The following is a 17,077-nucleotide window of genomic DNA, read 5'->3' as shown; positions in this document are numbered from 1 at the left end:
CTCAAAAGGTGTTAACTCTGTTTTTTCTCTCCACAGATGCTGTTAGACCTGCTGAGTTTTTTCCAGCATTTTCTGGTTTTGTTTCTTGTTATCAGGTTGCTGTTTGTGTGCAAGTTGAGTGCCGCATTTTTTTTTAAACCTTACCTCAGCGACCACGTCTTAAATGTACTTCATTAACTGTAAAGAGCTTTGGGATGTCCTGAGGTCATGAAATGAGAAATACCAGAGGCCATTATCAGATGGTCATCAAAAAACCTAATAAGGAATTCAGCAGGAAATTCTGTCCCCAGGAATTGATGAGAATGTGGAACTTACTTGTAACACAGTTGCATTTAAAGAGAAGCTACATAAGCAAATGAGGGAGAAGGAAGTTATGTTGATAGAATCCACAGATTCACAGAATCATTACAGCACCGAAGGAGGCCATGTCTACACCGGCTCTACAAATGAGCAATGCACCCAGAGCCATTTCCTTGCCTTCTCCCCATAACCCTGCACGTTTTTCCTTTCCAAATAATAATCAAATTCCTTCTTGAATACCTCGATTGAACCTGCCTCAACCACACTCTCAGGCAGCGCACTCCAGATGATAACCACTTGCTGCATGAAAGAGTTTCTCCTCACGTCGCCATTGCTTCTTTTGCCAATTACCTTAAATCCATGCCCTCTCATTCTTGAGCATCCCACGAGTGGGACCAGCTCTTCCCTGTCTATCCTGTCCAGAGGCCTCATGATTTTTGAATATTTCTATCAAATCTCCTCCTAACCTTCACTTCTCCAAGGAAAAGTCCAAACCTCCCCAATCTATCTACAAAACTGAAGTTCTTCATCCCTGGCACCATTTTTGTGAATCTTTTCTGCACTCTCTCTAATGCCTTCACACCTTTTCTAAAGTGCGGCACCCAGAACTAGATGCATTACTCCAGTTGGGGCCGAACCAGAATTGTATCCAAGTTTAACATAACTTCCCAAGGAAGATGAGTCAGATGAGGAAGGGTGGGACGTCAGCCTGAAATGGGGCAAAAACACCAGCTTGGACTGGTTTGGCTGAATGGCCTGTTTCTGTGCTATAAATTCTATGTTGAAAAGAAACGCAGGGTTTTGTTTTACTGACAGTAAGTTCCTTGAGCAGATGACTTGCGTGAGCTAGCTGTATCCTGGCTGGTAGAAAGGAATAAACTGTCTCTTTTGCCAGCTCTCACTTGTTAATGCTTGGAAGGTGTGCAAGTAAAGCAGACGAGATGTCCATTTAACAAAGCCTCTTCCTCATCGTGCATTTCATCACTACCATATCATTTTTTGTTAACCAGAATCTGCATTGGAACAAGCCACATGAATTCCATGGCTACGACAGCAAGCCAGAGGTTAGGTATTCTTCAGCGAGTGACTCACCTCTAGACTACCCAAAACCCTTCCGGGGGAGTTGGAAGTATGTTGGAATACTCCCAACTTATCAGGACAGCTGCAGCTCCAACACTCAAGAAGCTCGTCACCATCCAGGACCGCAAAGTCCACTTGATCAGCACTTCACCCACAAGCCTAAACCATCCACACCTTCCAGTACCTACAAGATTCACTGTAGGAACCTGCCAAGGCTTCTTCCTCTGCACCTCCCAAACCCTCAACCTTCACTACCGAGAAGAACAAAGGATGGAAAACCATCACCTAAAGTCTCACACCAACCCGACTCGGAACTATATCGCCGTTCCTTCACAGTCACTGGATCAAAGTCCTGGAACTTCCTCCCTAACAGCATCGTGGGTGTACCCACACCTCACGGAGTGCAGAGGTTCAAGAAGGCAGCTCACCAACACCTTCTCAAGGGCAACGAAGGACAGGAAATAAATGTCTAATTAAATGATTAATAAAACAAAATCCAATGAGCTGTTTGAATTCCTCAATTGAAACCAGTGGCTTTGTTTGACTGGAATCCTGGGACTGAGAAGTGTTTGGCAATGGCTTGCCCTTGTTACCTGACACTCAGCTGAAAGCTTGACAAAGCTATGAGGCAGCTTTAATTCAGTTTTGGAAAATGCTTCTGGTTTTGCAAGTAGCTGGTTGTGGTGGTACGTGGGACAGGAAATTGGTGGCCAGACACAACAGAATGCAGTCATGACTGCGGTGTGTAAAAATAAAACTCTAGGCCAGCATCAGGATTGGGTTTTAAATCAACATGGTCACCAACGCTCAGGCTATTACCTATTTCACGAGACCTCAAGCGGGTCGAGCTCTGGGACAGGACATTGTGGTCAAATATTTCACAACGTGAAATTCCACACACAGGTTCCTGCTCCTGGCTTTCGCAGTCTTAGATCCTTTCCATTTATCTACACAGGTGAGTAAATAAATGACTCACTCAGTGCCGGGAATATCACCTACTACACAGGACCGCCCCTTTAAATTGCACAACGTTGGGATTGGAAAGTGTTACAAAATTGAGCAATTTTCACTGGAATGAATGCAGGATACAACTCACATTGCAACATCTTAACATTACGGGCAATCCATAATGATGAGGTTATACCTATCAGGAAGGATACAGGCTGGGGCTCTTTTCTCTACAAAAGAGAAGACTTGAGGGGGGGCAGTGACCTGATCAATGTCTTTAAGATTATGGAAGTGTCTGACAGGATAGATATAGGGAAATCATTTCTGCCCATAGGGGAGACCAGAACTGGAAGCCACGAATATAAAACAGTCACCTTAAATCCAACAAGGAATTCATGAGAAAATTATTTACCCAAAGAGTTTTTAGAATGTGGAACTCACTACTACGTGCAGTGGTTAAGGCAAGTAGAATAGGTGCATGTAAGAGGAAGCTAGAGAAACTCATGAGGTGAGAAAGGAAGACAAGAGTAGATTGAGAGGTAAAAACAAAAAACTGCGGATGCTGGAAATCCAAAACAAAAACAGAATTACCTGGAAAAACTCAGCAGGTCTGGCAGCATCGCCGATGCTGCCAGACCTGCTGAGTTTTTCCAGGTAATTCTGTTTTTGTGTTAGTAGATTGAGGGGGTTAGATGAAGTAGGTTGGGAGGAGGATCGTGGGGAACATAAGCACAGATCAGGTGGGCTGAACAGCCTTTCGGTGTGCTGTACGTTCTATGTAAACTATGTTTGTTCCTATAGTTGAGCAACTATTTCTGATGAACATCAGGCAACCAACAAGGACAGATACCCTTCAATTCTTAACTCCTTTAATTGCTGCATCTCACACATGATATAGTTTGCTGTGTTGAATTAGCCCTGAATTATTTGAAGAGCAAACAGGATATGATATAGAAACGTGTCAGCGGCAATCAGACAGCCAAAGGGCAGCATATGGTCAAACGTAACTACGACACCAGTGATCAAATTCATGGCCTTTTGGAAGCAATGATACCAAAGGGATAGAAATGCATGTGATTTGAAAGAGCCCTTGATTACGGAAGATGCAGATACTCACGGCTGCTCCTGAGAAACAGCCCAGCTAAGATTAGGTTTACCAATCCTCCAGGATTGGCACAGGGATCACCAGAAGCTGAAGGTCACCTCTTTGACACATCTACAAGTATTACCCAAGAGAATAATCTTAGTGGGGGGGGGGGGATAAAAACAAGAGGAGTTGTATTCAACTCCTTTGAACATTTTTGTTGACTAGTTATAAAAATATTGACGCTGAAAGAAAAAAGGTATTTTTTTTTTACGGGGAGGGACAATTGGAATGCTGAGGGTGGGGGAGGGGGAGGGGTTTGCTCATGCAATGGAACCTCCAAGAATACATCTGACCACAGTTGCCAACTCTTAATAGGCACTCGTCCTCATCCCAGAGGGAAACATGGGACAGTTAGCAGGGGCAGCGAGACTTCACATTTGAGAAAGGGGGCGCTTAAGCATTGCTGTCTTTATTCTTTCTCCTCTGTCATGTTTCCTACGTTACAACAGCAGCTACACCTCAAAGTGCACTGGCTGTAAAGCACTTTGGGATGTCCTGAGGCAGTAACAGGGGCGATATAAATGCAAATCCTTTTCTTGTTTCGCTTACGCACTTCCAGCGTGTTTGCTTTTTTATTTCCAATTCGATTGCTGGCACTTGCAGCTTTTCCACCTTATCTCACTAGCTCACGGTGACGTGCCAGTGAGTCAATCACGGAGGCAATTTTTACAAGACCAGGTGGTGCAGTGGGTTCAGTACTGTGCTTTCACCTTGGGACCTGAATCAGAATCCAGGCCAGAGTGGGTAGGTCAAAGCATCACATGTCTCTCCTGGGCGTCTGCTATGTGAAATGACTGAGCAGATTCAATGGAGTTTCTAGTGAGCCCTGGGCCCATTGCACAAGATAATACAAGGGCGATGGTGATGGAGTGATAATATCGCCGGGCCAGTAATCTAGATGCCCAGGATAATACCCTGGGGGACATGGGTTTAAATCCCACCACAGCAGCTGGTGAAATTGGAATTCAATTAATTAATAAATTCAATTTATTAATAAGAAATCTGAAATCAAAAGGTAGTCGCAGTAATGGTACCATGAAAATCATCAATCGTTGTTAAAACCCATCTCATTCATTAATGTCCTGGTCTGGAAGGGTCTGGCCTACATATGACTCCAGTTCCAACGCGGTTGACTCTTAGCTGCCCTCTGAAAAGGCCACTCAGTTCAAGGACAATTAGGGATGGGCAACAAACGCTGGCCTTGCCAGTGATACCATTGGACCTTTTTTTTGCCCTTGGGTAAAACAATTTGTGTCCTGTAACTTGTCCAGTATGTCAGAGCTGGTAACAGAGAGACAAGGACAATGGATCTGGGGGCCTCAGAAAACAAAGGGACCAACAATGTGCTGCTTCAGCCAACGGGAAGTAAGGAATGAGAACTTGATCAACGATGGACAAGCAACTCGGATGAATTCGAGCCAAACCAGATGCAGAAAGAGGAATAAAGTGAGGAAACTTAAAACACCAACAATGGGTGGGGTGAGGTTGGGTGAAACCTAAAAATGTTTTAAATGTCAAACCTAACCTCAACCCACCTTAAACCTGCCCACTTCCATTTTTAATGGATACAGGATGGCGTGTGGTCAACTTGCTAACTTGCTCACTTACCAAATATTTTAATGAGGCCACACGTCTCTGATTTTATATCCATGAAGCCCAGCAGCTAATGTGAGGTGGGGACGGCTGTGTCGAAGAGGTGAGTGCCTTTGTAGCACTGCTCTGGGCCGAGCAGAGCAGAAGTGCTTCTCCCAACTCCCCAAGCTGACCTGTTTCCTTCTGCATGATCGAAAGCCACCCCCCCCCCGCCCTTCCCCCCTCCGCCCGCCAACCATCCCACCATGCCTCAGGTTCCCCACAACATACAACATGACCAACCCCTTCCCCCCTACATTTGCAAACACCCCTTGAGGGGGGGTCACTAAACCTGTTCACCACCCCACTACCCCACACCGTCGGACAACTGCGGTAATCACCGTTCCCTCACCAGACCCTCATCTCTGTCCCCCCCGCCCCAGCCTATCCCTGAGCCCCCAAAATCGTCACCTGAGCCACTGTATATGCACCCACCCCACCTCCCCTGCACCCGCACAATTCTACTCCAGCACACACACCTACATTCTCCCAGGCTACAGCGATTCCCACCTCACAGACAGCAAGCCTGTCAACAGGTAGTATTCCTACATAAAACCAAAACACACCGTACCCCCCGGCTTGAAAGTCCCACCCCAGCAAATATCAGGGTCAACGAGAGGGAAAGAAATTGGCGCAGGAAGGAAAAGTAAGATTTTTTTTTTAATTGACATTTTTTGGTGATCTGTAACAACAATTGATTACATGCATGAATGAGATTAAACATTTTAAATTGTGCCCTTTCTGGGCCAGAGAGGCTGACTGGCATAATATTAACAATGATCATACTGTTACAAAGTGCGTACTCTGTAGTACCAGCCCTGACTTCAGTGAATTTAACAAGTAATTAATGCGCAACTCCAGCAAGTCAAAAATGATGCAAAGACTAAGGATGAACAAACAGTGAAGCAGTGTAAATCAACCAGCAGGTTCTGGAAACTCACAACCCACAGTATATCTTATTCCTCGAACTTACAGGCAAGTTTTCTCATTAATACTATTGGTGTGTGCCATTAACACGTCATTATTTTTCCAGCAAAATCTAGATCATTGTCAAGGCAAAGTAGAGAAAGCTTTAGTCTGCACCAAGCATTGAGCTATCATGCAGGATCTCACAAGATTGGCTGCTTTGATCTGGCGAGCGCTTGACACTAACAGTGGGTGTCAGAACTCCTCAGCAATAACGTCCCTCACCTGAATGAACAGTGAAAGTGAAAGGAAAGAGAATCGCACCTTTTGTAGCAAACTGGTAATGATATTACAATGATCGTTATGGCATCTGCCACAGATGCTGTTGGGTGCAGAGGAAGAGAGTCAGAGCCATGAATAAAACAAGCAGGAAATGTATGAATACTAAAAGTATTCAGAGTTCAGTGGAGTCATGCTTTATGGAGTCTTCTTAATTAAAGGCTTTTGCGTAACAGCTTCAACTTATTTACCCTAACAAGTGGTTGGAATGTGGAATTTATACCGCAAGGAGTAGTTGAGGTGAACCGGAAAGATGTATTTAAGAGGAAGCTAGATTATTACAGGAGGGAGCTTCCAATCAGTGATATCAAAAGAAGCAGCACTGGGCTTAAGAAAATTTGTAACTCAATGTAAATACAAGAACAACAGAGGGAATTTACTGACAATGTTCAACTGACAAACCATTGAGCTTCATTCTCTCTCTCATTTTCCAAAGCCCTTGCAGATCACTTGCCAGTCAGTTACTAACTGACTAGTACCACAATGTAAGCGCAAAATAGTACCCAGTATATATAACCCAGAAACAGTATCCAATATGTAAGAACCCTATATCGTACCTACTACATAAAAACCCTATGTAATACCTATTAAATATAAGCTCCATACATTACCCACTATGTAAGTCCTATATGGCACCCACTATATAAGCCATTACATAGCACCCCCAAGTCCCATATAAAACCTGCTATATATATGCTTTATACAGTACCAGCTTTATAAGCCCTATTTGGTTCCCACAATTTATAAGTCACTTATAGAACCAACAACATTTAGGTCCATATAGCACCATATTTACCACCTGTATAGGACCCGCCATATACGGCCAAATAGTACCATTATATAAGTCTTATATAGAACTCATAAAATTGTACTACTTGGCATATAGTAAGTCTTATATAAAACTCACTATATATAAACCCTATACAGTACCCATTATATATACCCTATATAGTGCCTGTTATGCCCTACATAGTTACCACTATGGATATAAGCCCTAGATTGTACCATTATATAACCTATACATGTATTACCTGTACATTGCCTGTTACATAAAACCCTGTATAATACCCACTATGTAAGCCCTATACAGTACCCACTACATAAGCCCCATATAGTATCCATGATATAAAAGCCCTATATATTATCTGCTATATATGCCCTATGTAATATCAATAAATAAGCCCTATACAGTACCCATTATATAAGCCTTATGCAGTACCTTGTTTACAAGCCCTATAGAGTATCAGCTAAATAAACCCTAGTCAGTACCTGCCATAAACTCTTTATAGTAACCGCTATATACAAGCCCTATACAGTAACTGTTATATACAAACCTTACAGAGTGCCCACTGTATACAAACGTTCCACAATGTCATGCCAAATAAGCCCTATACAGTACCTGCTATATAAATCTTATTCAGTACCTGATATAAGCCTGATATACTACCAGCTATATATAAGATCAATATAGGAACTGCTATATAAACCTATGCAGTTCCTGTTATATATGACCTGTACTGTATCCACTATATAAATCCTGTATGGTACTCATTTTATATATATATGCTTAGGATTTATATGAGCTAAATCCTTGTAATCCTGGAAATGCAACATGAATAAGTGCCACATTACCATGAACTTTGACCGTCGTTCTGGGGATATTGTCTAAATCCATAGCATGTGTCACTGAGCACAGCGTAACTCCAAGTATTAAAGGGATGAAGAGGTGAACTTTCCAACCACAGCCACTCATTTTCTGCATTCTGGGGCATGTAATACTGTTGAAGTCAGGTTTTGTGAGAAAAACTGAAGAGACAAGCCGTCTATTTTCCCTCTGGCATCGCGCAGTTATCCTTCCAGTTTGGTTTTCCATGCTGCTCAATCATAGATTCATAATCACTGTGGGAACGAAGAATAAGCAAATCAAAATAAAAAAAAAAAGATTCGTCACCACACATCAGAGCGCCAGTTAGAAGCGTCAACAATAACAACAACATACAGCAATTGATCTTTTCTTTCCGCCTCCAACGCTCCCAAGTTTGCGTTTATTCACGCATTTCTTGGCTCCCCTCTCAATTTAACCTGACACTCTTTCCACCTACCCTTACACAGCAGCTTTAACATAGTGCAGCATCCTGAGCTGCTTCACAGGAAGGGAGGGAGTGCAAAGCAGACACCAAGGGGAGACTGGGAGAAGAGTTAGAGGAAATGGCTAAAGAAATGGTTTGAAGCCAGGCCTACAGGTATAGTGTGCAGACCCATGACATTTGAGGTGGAGGGGTGGGGGTGGGGAGTTGTGGAGGGAGGGGGTGGCGAGGTTGTGAATGGGAAACAAAGTAAAGTACAAAGAATTAATCGTCACGTTTGATTTATTTTTGCAGTCCCTCTGACCATTTTTGACTTGGAGGGTGGGGGGGGGGGGGGGGAAAGAGTGTGGGGGAATTGAAATTCTTTGTTTATCTAATAATGTTGATCTTGCAGGTGAAAGACCCCAAGGTTCGTGGACAGAATGCTGACAAACTGAGCCAAGAGTAAGGACACTTGCTCACTACACTTACTGAAGACTGTAAATCAAGATGCTTAAATAACAATAGAGGCTAACTGGGTGGACTCAAGGCCAGCCATATTATCGTATGAAAACCTGAAGATCTTGTGCCCCTGCTCAATCATTATCGATTTACTTTGAACAGGTTAGTGCCTCAATGGGAATATCACAGTGGAGAAATCAGTACAAATGCATTGTGTTGAAATGCTGATTATCAACAGTAATTCCCTCCCTAATTACTCTGTTTCCTCCATTCCTGTACAACCTTCACATCTACTAGTAAAGAGAGAAAAAAAAAAATCGCTGAATGGAATCCTGAACAGGTGCCTAATAAAATGCAAAGATTCATGTGCAAATTGAACAGAACTTATCAGATCATGCCAATATTTCAAATGCTGTGCTGCTCCTTCAGAATTGCATGACGCACTTCCTTTTTAAAGGACAGTATTATTACCCCGAGTTTTCAAACTGTCTGCAATTTTTAGACACAGTAAAAACTTGTTATGACAAATCCTTTACTAAAAGCCTCGTTCGTCAGCTCCCCTGATGGATAATCTGGTTAAAGCAGTGAGCCCAGAAGTGTTGCGATTTATCATTGTAAATTACCAGGCAGATGGAGACAGAAGTCAGAGGAAGACACGAGACCGAGACAGAGAGTTTGACAAGCAAGGGAAAGAGAGAGAGAGAGAGAGAGAGAGAAGGAGAGAGAGATATGCGGCAGGCAGAAAGAGAGGCAAACAGAGGTAGAGAAAGTAAGAGAGAAAGACAAAGGAGAGTGAGAGAAAGACAGCTACAGAGACAGACAGGCAGGGGGATTAACAAAGAAGGGAAAGACAAACGGTGACAGAGAGAGAGAGAGAACATGAGTACTAGAAATCCAAAATAAAAACAGAAAATGCATAAACAGTTTAAATAAAAAAAGATCTGATCTGACTTCAACTCTGAAGAAGACCATTCTAGAAACCGCCTAACCTTTCTTTTCAGGTACTCACTGACCTGCTGAGCATTTCTGTTGTTAGACAGACCAACAGAGAGAGAGAGAGAGAGAGAGAGAGAGAAAGAAAGCATAGAGACAACACTGAGGGAGATAGACATGATAGAATCAATCCCCTGCTGTTTGATCACAGATCGTGAAGCAACACTTACTGACGCTACTCAAGGAAAATTCTGCAGCAAAGATCATCTCAGCATAAGAGGAATCTAACGTCTTAAAGAAACAGCTAACTATAACTATGATGACGCAGATAAAATATTGAGCTTGGTTTCATACTTTCATTGCACATTTGTCGGGGAAATAGAGAGAAAAATCATCAGGGCAACACTCTTAAACAATGGGAGTGTGCAGAAAAGGTCTGTTTATTAAGCAGCAGCTTCAGCAAGCAGACTGCAGCAAGGCAGCTTGTTCTGCTGTCTCTTTGGCCTCTGCACAGCAAAACCCGTCTCCATTTGATATTCATCCTAATATATTATTCTCTATTAAAAGTTGTTGAAATCTTTGCAGAGATTGTGAAGTACTAATGACTGCTTGCAAAAAGATTACTTATGGATTCAGCTGCTGAATATTGGATGTGAATTTGGGTCATTAGCAACTGCTGACGTGGGCTTTTGTTCAAGGATTAGCATAATCTATGCAACTGATTTTAATCAAAACATGCTCCATTTTTTTAAAAGCTTAATGCAACTGCTCAGCAAGTTCTCGACTGCTATTTCCCATTTTACTTAATTCCCTTCCTCTACTGAGATGCTGAATAATGCAGATGTTCTATTTTACAATGCACAAATAGCAATTTCTAAATTGGTGCCAGTATGGTCTTTTCAGGTTTCCCCCTTCCTCCCTAAACCCCCAAAACAGTGATGGACTGACTTAAAATGTCACTCCTCCCGGCTTCTTCTTGGCTCATCTTTCATTTAATGAGCACAGACTGAAGCATTCATCCGCCTCATTAAAGACATTAACCGTTTTTCTGTGTTGGAGAACGGTGAGGGTGAAGGTTCCTTTGGGGAGTGTAGCCACAGCCAAGTTCACGGCACCGTGGGTGACTCAGCTGCGCAAGGGGTGGAGGAGTCGGAATGCAAGAGCAACAGTAGCAGGAGACTCAACAGTGAGGGGTGCAGGCAGGCGCTTCTGCGGCTGTAGACGTGACTCCCGAATAGCGTGTTGCCTCCCTGGGTCACAGAATGGCTGCAGGGCGTTCTGAAGGGGGAGGCCGAACAGTCAGGGGTCGTGGTTCACACTGGTACCAACGACAGGTAGAAAGAGGGAAGAGGTCCTGCAACAAGAGAGCTCGGTAGCAGATTAAAAAGCAGAACCTCAAAGGTTGTAATCTCTGGATTACTCCCTGTGCCGTGTGCTAGTGAGTATGGGAATAGGTGGATAGAGAGAATGAATGTGTGGCTGAAGAGATGGTGCAGGAGGGAGGGCTTTAGTCTCCTGGATCACTGGGTCTGCTTCTGGCCAAGGTGGGGCCTGCACAAGTCGGATGGGTTCCACCTGAACTGGAACAGGACCAACATCCTTGTGGGGAGGTTTGCTAGTGCTGTTGGGGGAGGGGGCTTAAACTAATTTGGTGGGGGGGTTGGGATACAGAGTGGGGGTAGAGTAGGGAGTGATGCACAGCCAAATATAGAAGAGAAGCTAAACTAGCCTGGAAAGCAGAGCAAATATAGACATGTTAAGGCACAAAGGAATAATGCAAGGCTGGATTGTATCTATTTTAACACAAGGGGTCTTACAAGTAAGGCAGATGAATCGAGGGTGTTGACTGACACATGGGAATATGATATTGATGCTATCACAGAGACATGGTTGATGGAAGGGCAGGACTGGCAGCTCAATATTCCAGGGTATAGAACCTTCAGGCATGACAGGGGCAGGGGGTGTAAAAGAGGAGGTGGCATTGCACCATTGATCAAGGAGTCAATTACTGCAGTAAGAAGGGATGGTATCTTAGAAGAATCCTCAAATGAGGCCATATGGGTAGAACCTAAAAACAAAAAGGGGGCAGTCACTTTGCTGGGAGTGTACTATAGGCCTCCAAACATTCAGGGGGGAGATAGAGGAGCAGATATGTAGGCAAATCTCAGAGAAGTGTAAAAATAATAGTAAGGGATTTCAACTTCCCCAATATTAACTGGGATAGTCTTAGTGTGAAAGGCTTAGAAGGGGCAGAATTCTTAAAGTGCATCCAGGAGAGCTTTTTGAGCCAGCACGTAGAAAGTCTGACAAGAGAAGGGGTGGTACTGAACCTAATCTTAGGGGATGAAGCCAGGATAGTGGTAGAAGTGTCAGTGGGGGAGCATTTCGGGTACAGTGACCATAACTCTGTAAGATTTATGGTAGTTATGGAAAAGGACAAAGATGGACTGGAAATAAAGGTCCTGAACTGTGGGAAGGCCGATTTCAATATGATAAGACAGGATGTGGCCAAAGTAGACTGGGAGCAGGTATTTGTAGGAAAGTCTACATCAGACCAGTGGGTGTCATTCAAAAAGGAAATAATGAGAGTTCAGGGCCAATACATTCCTAGAAAGGTGAAGGGTAGGACCAACAAGTCCAGGGAACCTTGGATGTCAAGGGATATAGAGGACTGGATAAGTAAAAAAAGGAGGCTTATGGCAGATACAGGGGGCTGAAAACAGCAGAAGCCCTAGAGGAGTATAGAAAGTGTAGAGGGGCACTTAAAAAGTAATTAGGAGAGCAAAGAGGGGGCATGAAAAAAAGAATGGTGGGCAAGGTACAGGAAAAGCCCAAGGCATTTTATAAATATATTAGGGGCAAGAGGGTAACCTGGGGAAGAGTAGGGCCACTTAGGGCCCAAAGTGGCAATCTGTGTGTGGAGCCGGAGGACATAAGGTGAGGTTTTGAATTATTACTTTTCATCTGTGTTCACTGTGGAGAAGGACCGCGTAGGTGTAGAAATCAGGGATGGAGGCTGTGATTATACTTGAATAAATTAGCATTGAAAGGCAGGAGGTATTAGTGATTTTAACGGGCTTAAAAGTGGATAAATCCCCAGGCGAGATGTAACCCAGGCTGCTGTGTGAGGCAAGGGAGGAGATCGCAGGGGCTCCGACACTCATTTTTAAGGTAAGAGCCCATGGGATCCAGAGCAATTTGGGAAATAGGATTCAAAGTCGGCTTAGTGGCAGGAGGCAGAGGGTGATGGTCGAACCATAGAACCATAGAACACTACAGCACAGAAAACAGACCATTCGGCCCTTCTAGTCTGTGCCAAATTATTATTCCGCTAGTCCCATTGACCTGCACCTAGTCCATAACCCTCCAGACCTCTCCCATCCACGTATCTATCTAAATTATTCTTAAAACTTAAGAGTGAGGCCGCATTTCGACTAGGGACTTTACAGCCTTCCGGACTGAATATTGAATTCAACAATTTTAGGTCGTGAGCTCCCTCCCCCATCCCCACCCCCTTTCTGTTTCCCCCTTCCTTTTTTTTTCCAATAAATTATAAAGATTTTCCTTTTCCCACCTATTTCCTTTATATTAAAAAAAAACCCCACTAGAGCTATACCTTGAGTGCCCTACCATCCATTCTTAATTAGCACATTCGTTTAGATAATATCACCAACTTTAACTTTAACACCTATGTGTTCTATTGTACTATTGTCGTTGACATCTTTTGATGATCTGCTTCTATCACTGCTTGTTTGTCCCTACAACCACACCCCACCCCCCTCCACCTTTCTGTCTCTCTATCTCTCCACCCCCCACACACACACCTTAAACCAGCTTATATTTCAGCTCTTTCTTGGACTCGAACTCAAGTTCTGTCGAAGGGTCATGAGGACTCGAAACGTCAACTCTTTTCTTCTCCGCCGATGCTGCCAGACCTGCTGAGTTTTTCCAGGTAATTCTGTTTTTGTTCCGCATTTACCACGTCAGATGGCAGCTCGTTCCACACTCTCACCACTCTCTGAGTGAAGAAGCTCCCCCTAATGTTCCCCCTAAACCTTTCTCCTTTCACCCTAAAGCCATGTCCTCTCCTGTTTATCTCTCCTAATCTAAGTGGAAAGAGCCTACTCACATTTATTCTGTCTATACCCCTCATAATTTTGTAAAGTTCTATCATATCTCCCCTCATTCTTCTACGCTCCATGGAATAAAGTCCTAACCTGTTTAATCTTTCCCTGTAACTCAACTCCTTAAGACCCGGCAACATCCTAGTAAATCTTCTCTGCACTCTCTCAATCTTACTGATATCCTTCCTGTAGTTAGGCGACCAGAACTGCACACAATACTCCAAAGTTGGCCTCACCAATGTCTTATACAACCTCACCATAACATCCCAACTCCTATACTCAATACTGTGATTTATGAAGGCCAGTGTGCCAAAAGCTTTCTTTACAACCCTGTCTACCTGTGACGCCACTTTCAGGGAATTATGTATCTGAACTCCCAGATCCCTTTGTTCCTCCACACTCCTCAGTGCCCTACCATTTACTGTGTATGTCCTACCTTGGTTTGACCTTCCAAAATGTAACACCTCACACTTTTCCGCATTAAATTCCATCTGCCATTTTCTGGCCATTTTTCCAGTTGGTCCAGATCCCTCTGCAAGCTTTGAAAGCCTTCCTCACTGTCCACAACACCTCCAATCTTAGTGTCATCAGCAAACTTGCTGATCCAATTCACCACATTATCATCCAAATCCAAATCATTGATATAGACGAAGGTTGATTTTGTGACTGGAAGCCTGTGACGAGTGATGTACCGTAGGGATCGGTGCTGGGACCCTTGCTGTTTGTAGCGTTCATTAAAGATTTAGACGTGAATATAGGAGGTATGATCAGTAAGTTTGCAGATGACGTGAAAATTGGTGGTATCGTAAATAGTGAGGAGGAAAGTCTTATATTACAGGACGATATAGATGGGCTGGGAAGATGGGCAGAGCAGTGGCAAATGGAATTTAATCTTGAGAAGTGTGAGGTGATGCAATTTGGTAGGACTAACACAGCAAGGGAATACACAATGAATGGTAGGATCCTAGGAAGTACAGAGGATCAGAGGGACCTTGGTGTACATGTCCATAGATCCCTGAAGGCAGCAGCACAGGTAGATAAGGTGGTTAAGAAAGCATATGGAATACATGCCTTTATTAGCCAAGGCAAAGAACATAAGAGCAGGGAGGTTATGTTGGAGCTGTATAACATGCTAATTAGGCTGCAGCTGGAGTACTGTGTGCAGTTCTGGAATCCGCATTATAGGAAGGATGTGATTGCACTGGAGAGGGTGCAGAGGAGATTCACCAGGATATTGCCTGGGCTGGAGAGTTTCAGCTATGAAAAGAGACTGGATAGGCTAGGGTTGTTTTCCTTAGAGCAGGGAAGGCTGAGGAGGGCCTGATAGAGGTGTACAAAATTATAAGGGGCAGAGATAGGGTAGATAAGAAAAAACTTTTCCCCTTAGCGGAGGTGTCAATAACCAGGGGGCTCAGATTTAAGGTAAGGGGCAGGAGGTTTATAGGGGGTTTGAGGAAATTTTTTTTCACCCAGAGGGTGGGTGGAATCTGGAACACACTACCTGAGGGGGTGGTAGAAGCAGGAACCCTCACAACATTTAAGAAGTATTTAGATTAGCTCTTGAAACGCCACAGCATACAGGGCCATGGGCCAAGTGCTGGAAAACGGGATTAGAATAGATAGGTGCATGATGGCCGGCACGGACACAATGGGCTGAAGGGCCTGTTTCTGTGCTGTGTAACTCTTTGACTCTAACTGCTGTGTTAGTCCATCTCAACCAATAATGGTGAAGTGGGGGACACTGAAATTAAGGTTGCCAACCCTCCAGGATTGCGCTGGAGCCTCCAGGAATAGAAAACTGATCTTGAGGAACGTGCAGAGGGTGGACCCAGGGCAAAAGTCATTAGGGTCATTTTCATTTTGAAGTGTTTTTTTTCCTATTTTCCTTGAACACTGTTGCATATAAATTATAAAAATGTTGGGGTTGGGGGAGGGTGAAAAGAGGCGGTTTTGATTGACGGTCAAGAAGCTCCCAGCTAGATGTTTGCTTTCCAGTTGCTGTGGGGCGGTGCAGGGATGGAGGTGTCAGGTGATAAATGTTGGAAGCTTGCGGAGGGGGTGGGTGTGTGTGTGTGTGTGTGTGTGTGTGGGGGGGGGGGGGGGAAGAGGTGGTAGGGAGTGTGGGCCAGGACAACATGTGATGAAACCTCCAAACCTCCAGGAATATGCTCACCCAGAGTTGGCAACCCTAACTGCAATTGACTGGTTGGTCAGTAGACAAAAAGAAATAGCCTCCTGGGGCAGGATTTTGGACTTCGGCTCGGGGCAGTGTCTCAAACGACCCGGCGCTGTGCCGGAAGCAGGCACCCGATAATGATTTTAGCTGAATTGGACAATTAGTAGCCAGAGGGTGCACTCACTATCCAAATAAGGACAGTGGGCAGGACCTCAAAGCTGGAGGGCCAATAGGGGGGCCCCCATGGAACTATTGGTACATTCCTTGAGGCCCCCGTGGAAATATTGGAACAATCGCAGGGACCCTGTGGAATTGAGGCACATTCCCAGAGGCCCCCGTGGAAATGGTGGCACACTCCCAGAGACCCCCATGGAAACGATGGCACACTCCCAGAGACCCCCATGGAAATGGTGGCACACTCCCAGAGACCCCCATGGAAACGATGGCACACACCCAGAGGCCCCCATGGAAACGATGGCACACTCCCAGAGACCCCCATGGAAACGATGGCACACTCCCAGAGACCCCCATGGAAACGATGGCACACTCCCAGAGACCCCCATGGAAACGATGGCACACTCCCAGAGACCCCCATGGAAACGATGGCACACTCCCAGAGACCCCCATGGAAACGGTGGCACACTCCCAGAGACCCCCATGGAAACGGTGGCACACTCCCAGAGACCCCCATGGAAACGGTGGCACACTCCCAGAGACCCCCATGGAAACGGTGGCACACTCCCAGAGACCCCCATGGAAACGGTGGCACACTCCCAGAGACCCCCATGGAAATGGTGGCACACTCCCAGAGACCCCCATGGAAACGGTGGCACACTCCCAGAGACCCCCATGGAAATGGTGGCACACTCCCCGAGACCCCCATGGAAACGGTGGCACACTCCCAGAGACCCCCATGGAAACGGTGGCACACTCCCAGAGACCCCCATGGAAACGGTGGCACACT

The 17,077-nt window shown here is 44.7% G+C and overlaps 1 protein-coding gene across 1 annotated transcript in view; it reads right to left on the bottom strand.

Moving 5' to 3' along the window:
- Positions 1-17,077, bottom strand: part of sema4gb (sema domain, immunoglobulin domain (Ig), transmembrane domain (TM) and short cytoplasmic domain, (semaphorin) 4Gb) — a 168,014-nt gene that overhangs the window by 135,726 nt on the left and 15,211 nt on the right. The window contains exon 2 of the mRNA XM_041209634.1: positions 7,985-8,251. Within this exon, the coding sequence (XP_041065568.1) occupies positions 7,985-8,225 (241 nt within the window). The 5' untranslated portion in view covers positions 8,226-8,251. The remainder of the gene's footprint in view (positions 1-7,984; positions 8,252-17,077) is intronic.

Source organism: Carcharodon carcharias, chromosome 17 (assembly GCF_017639515.1).
Source record: "Carcharodon carcharias isolate sCarCar2 chromosome 17, sCarCar2.pri, whole genome shotgun sequence".
Taxonomy (NCBI): domain Eukaryota; kingdom Metazoa; phylum Chordata; class Chondrichthyes; order Lamniformes; family Lamnidae; genus Carcharodon; species Carcharodon carcharias.
This window is presented reverse-complemented; position numbering and strand designations above follow the sequence as displayed.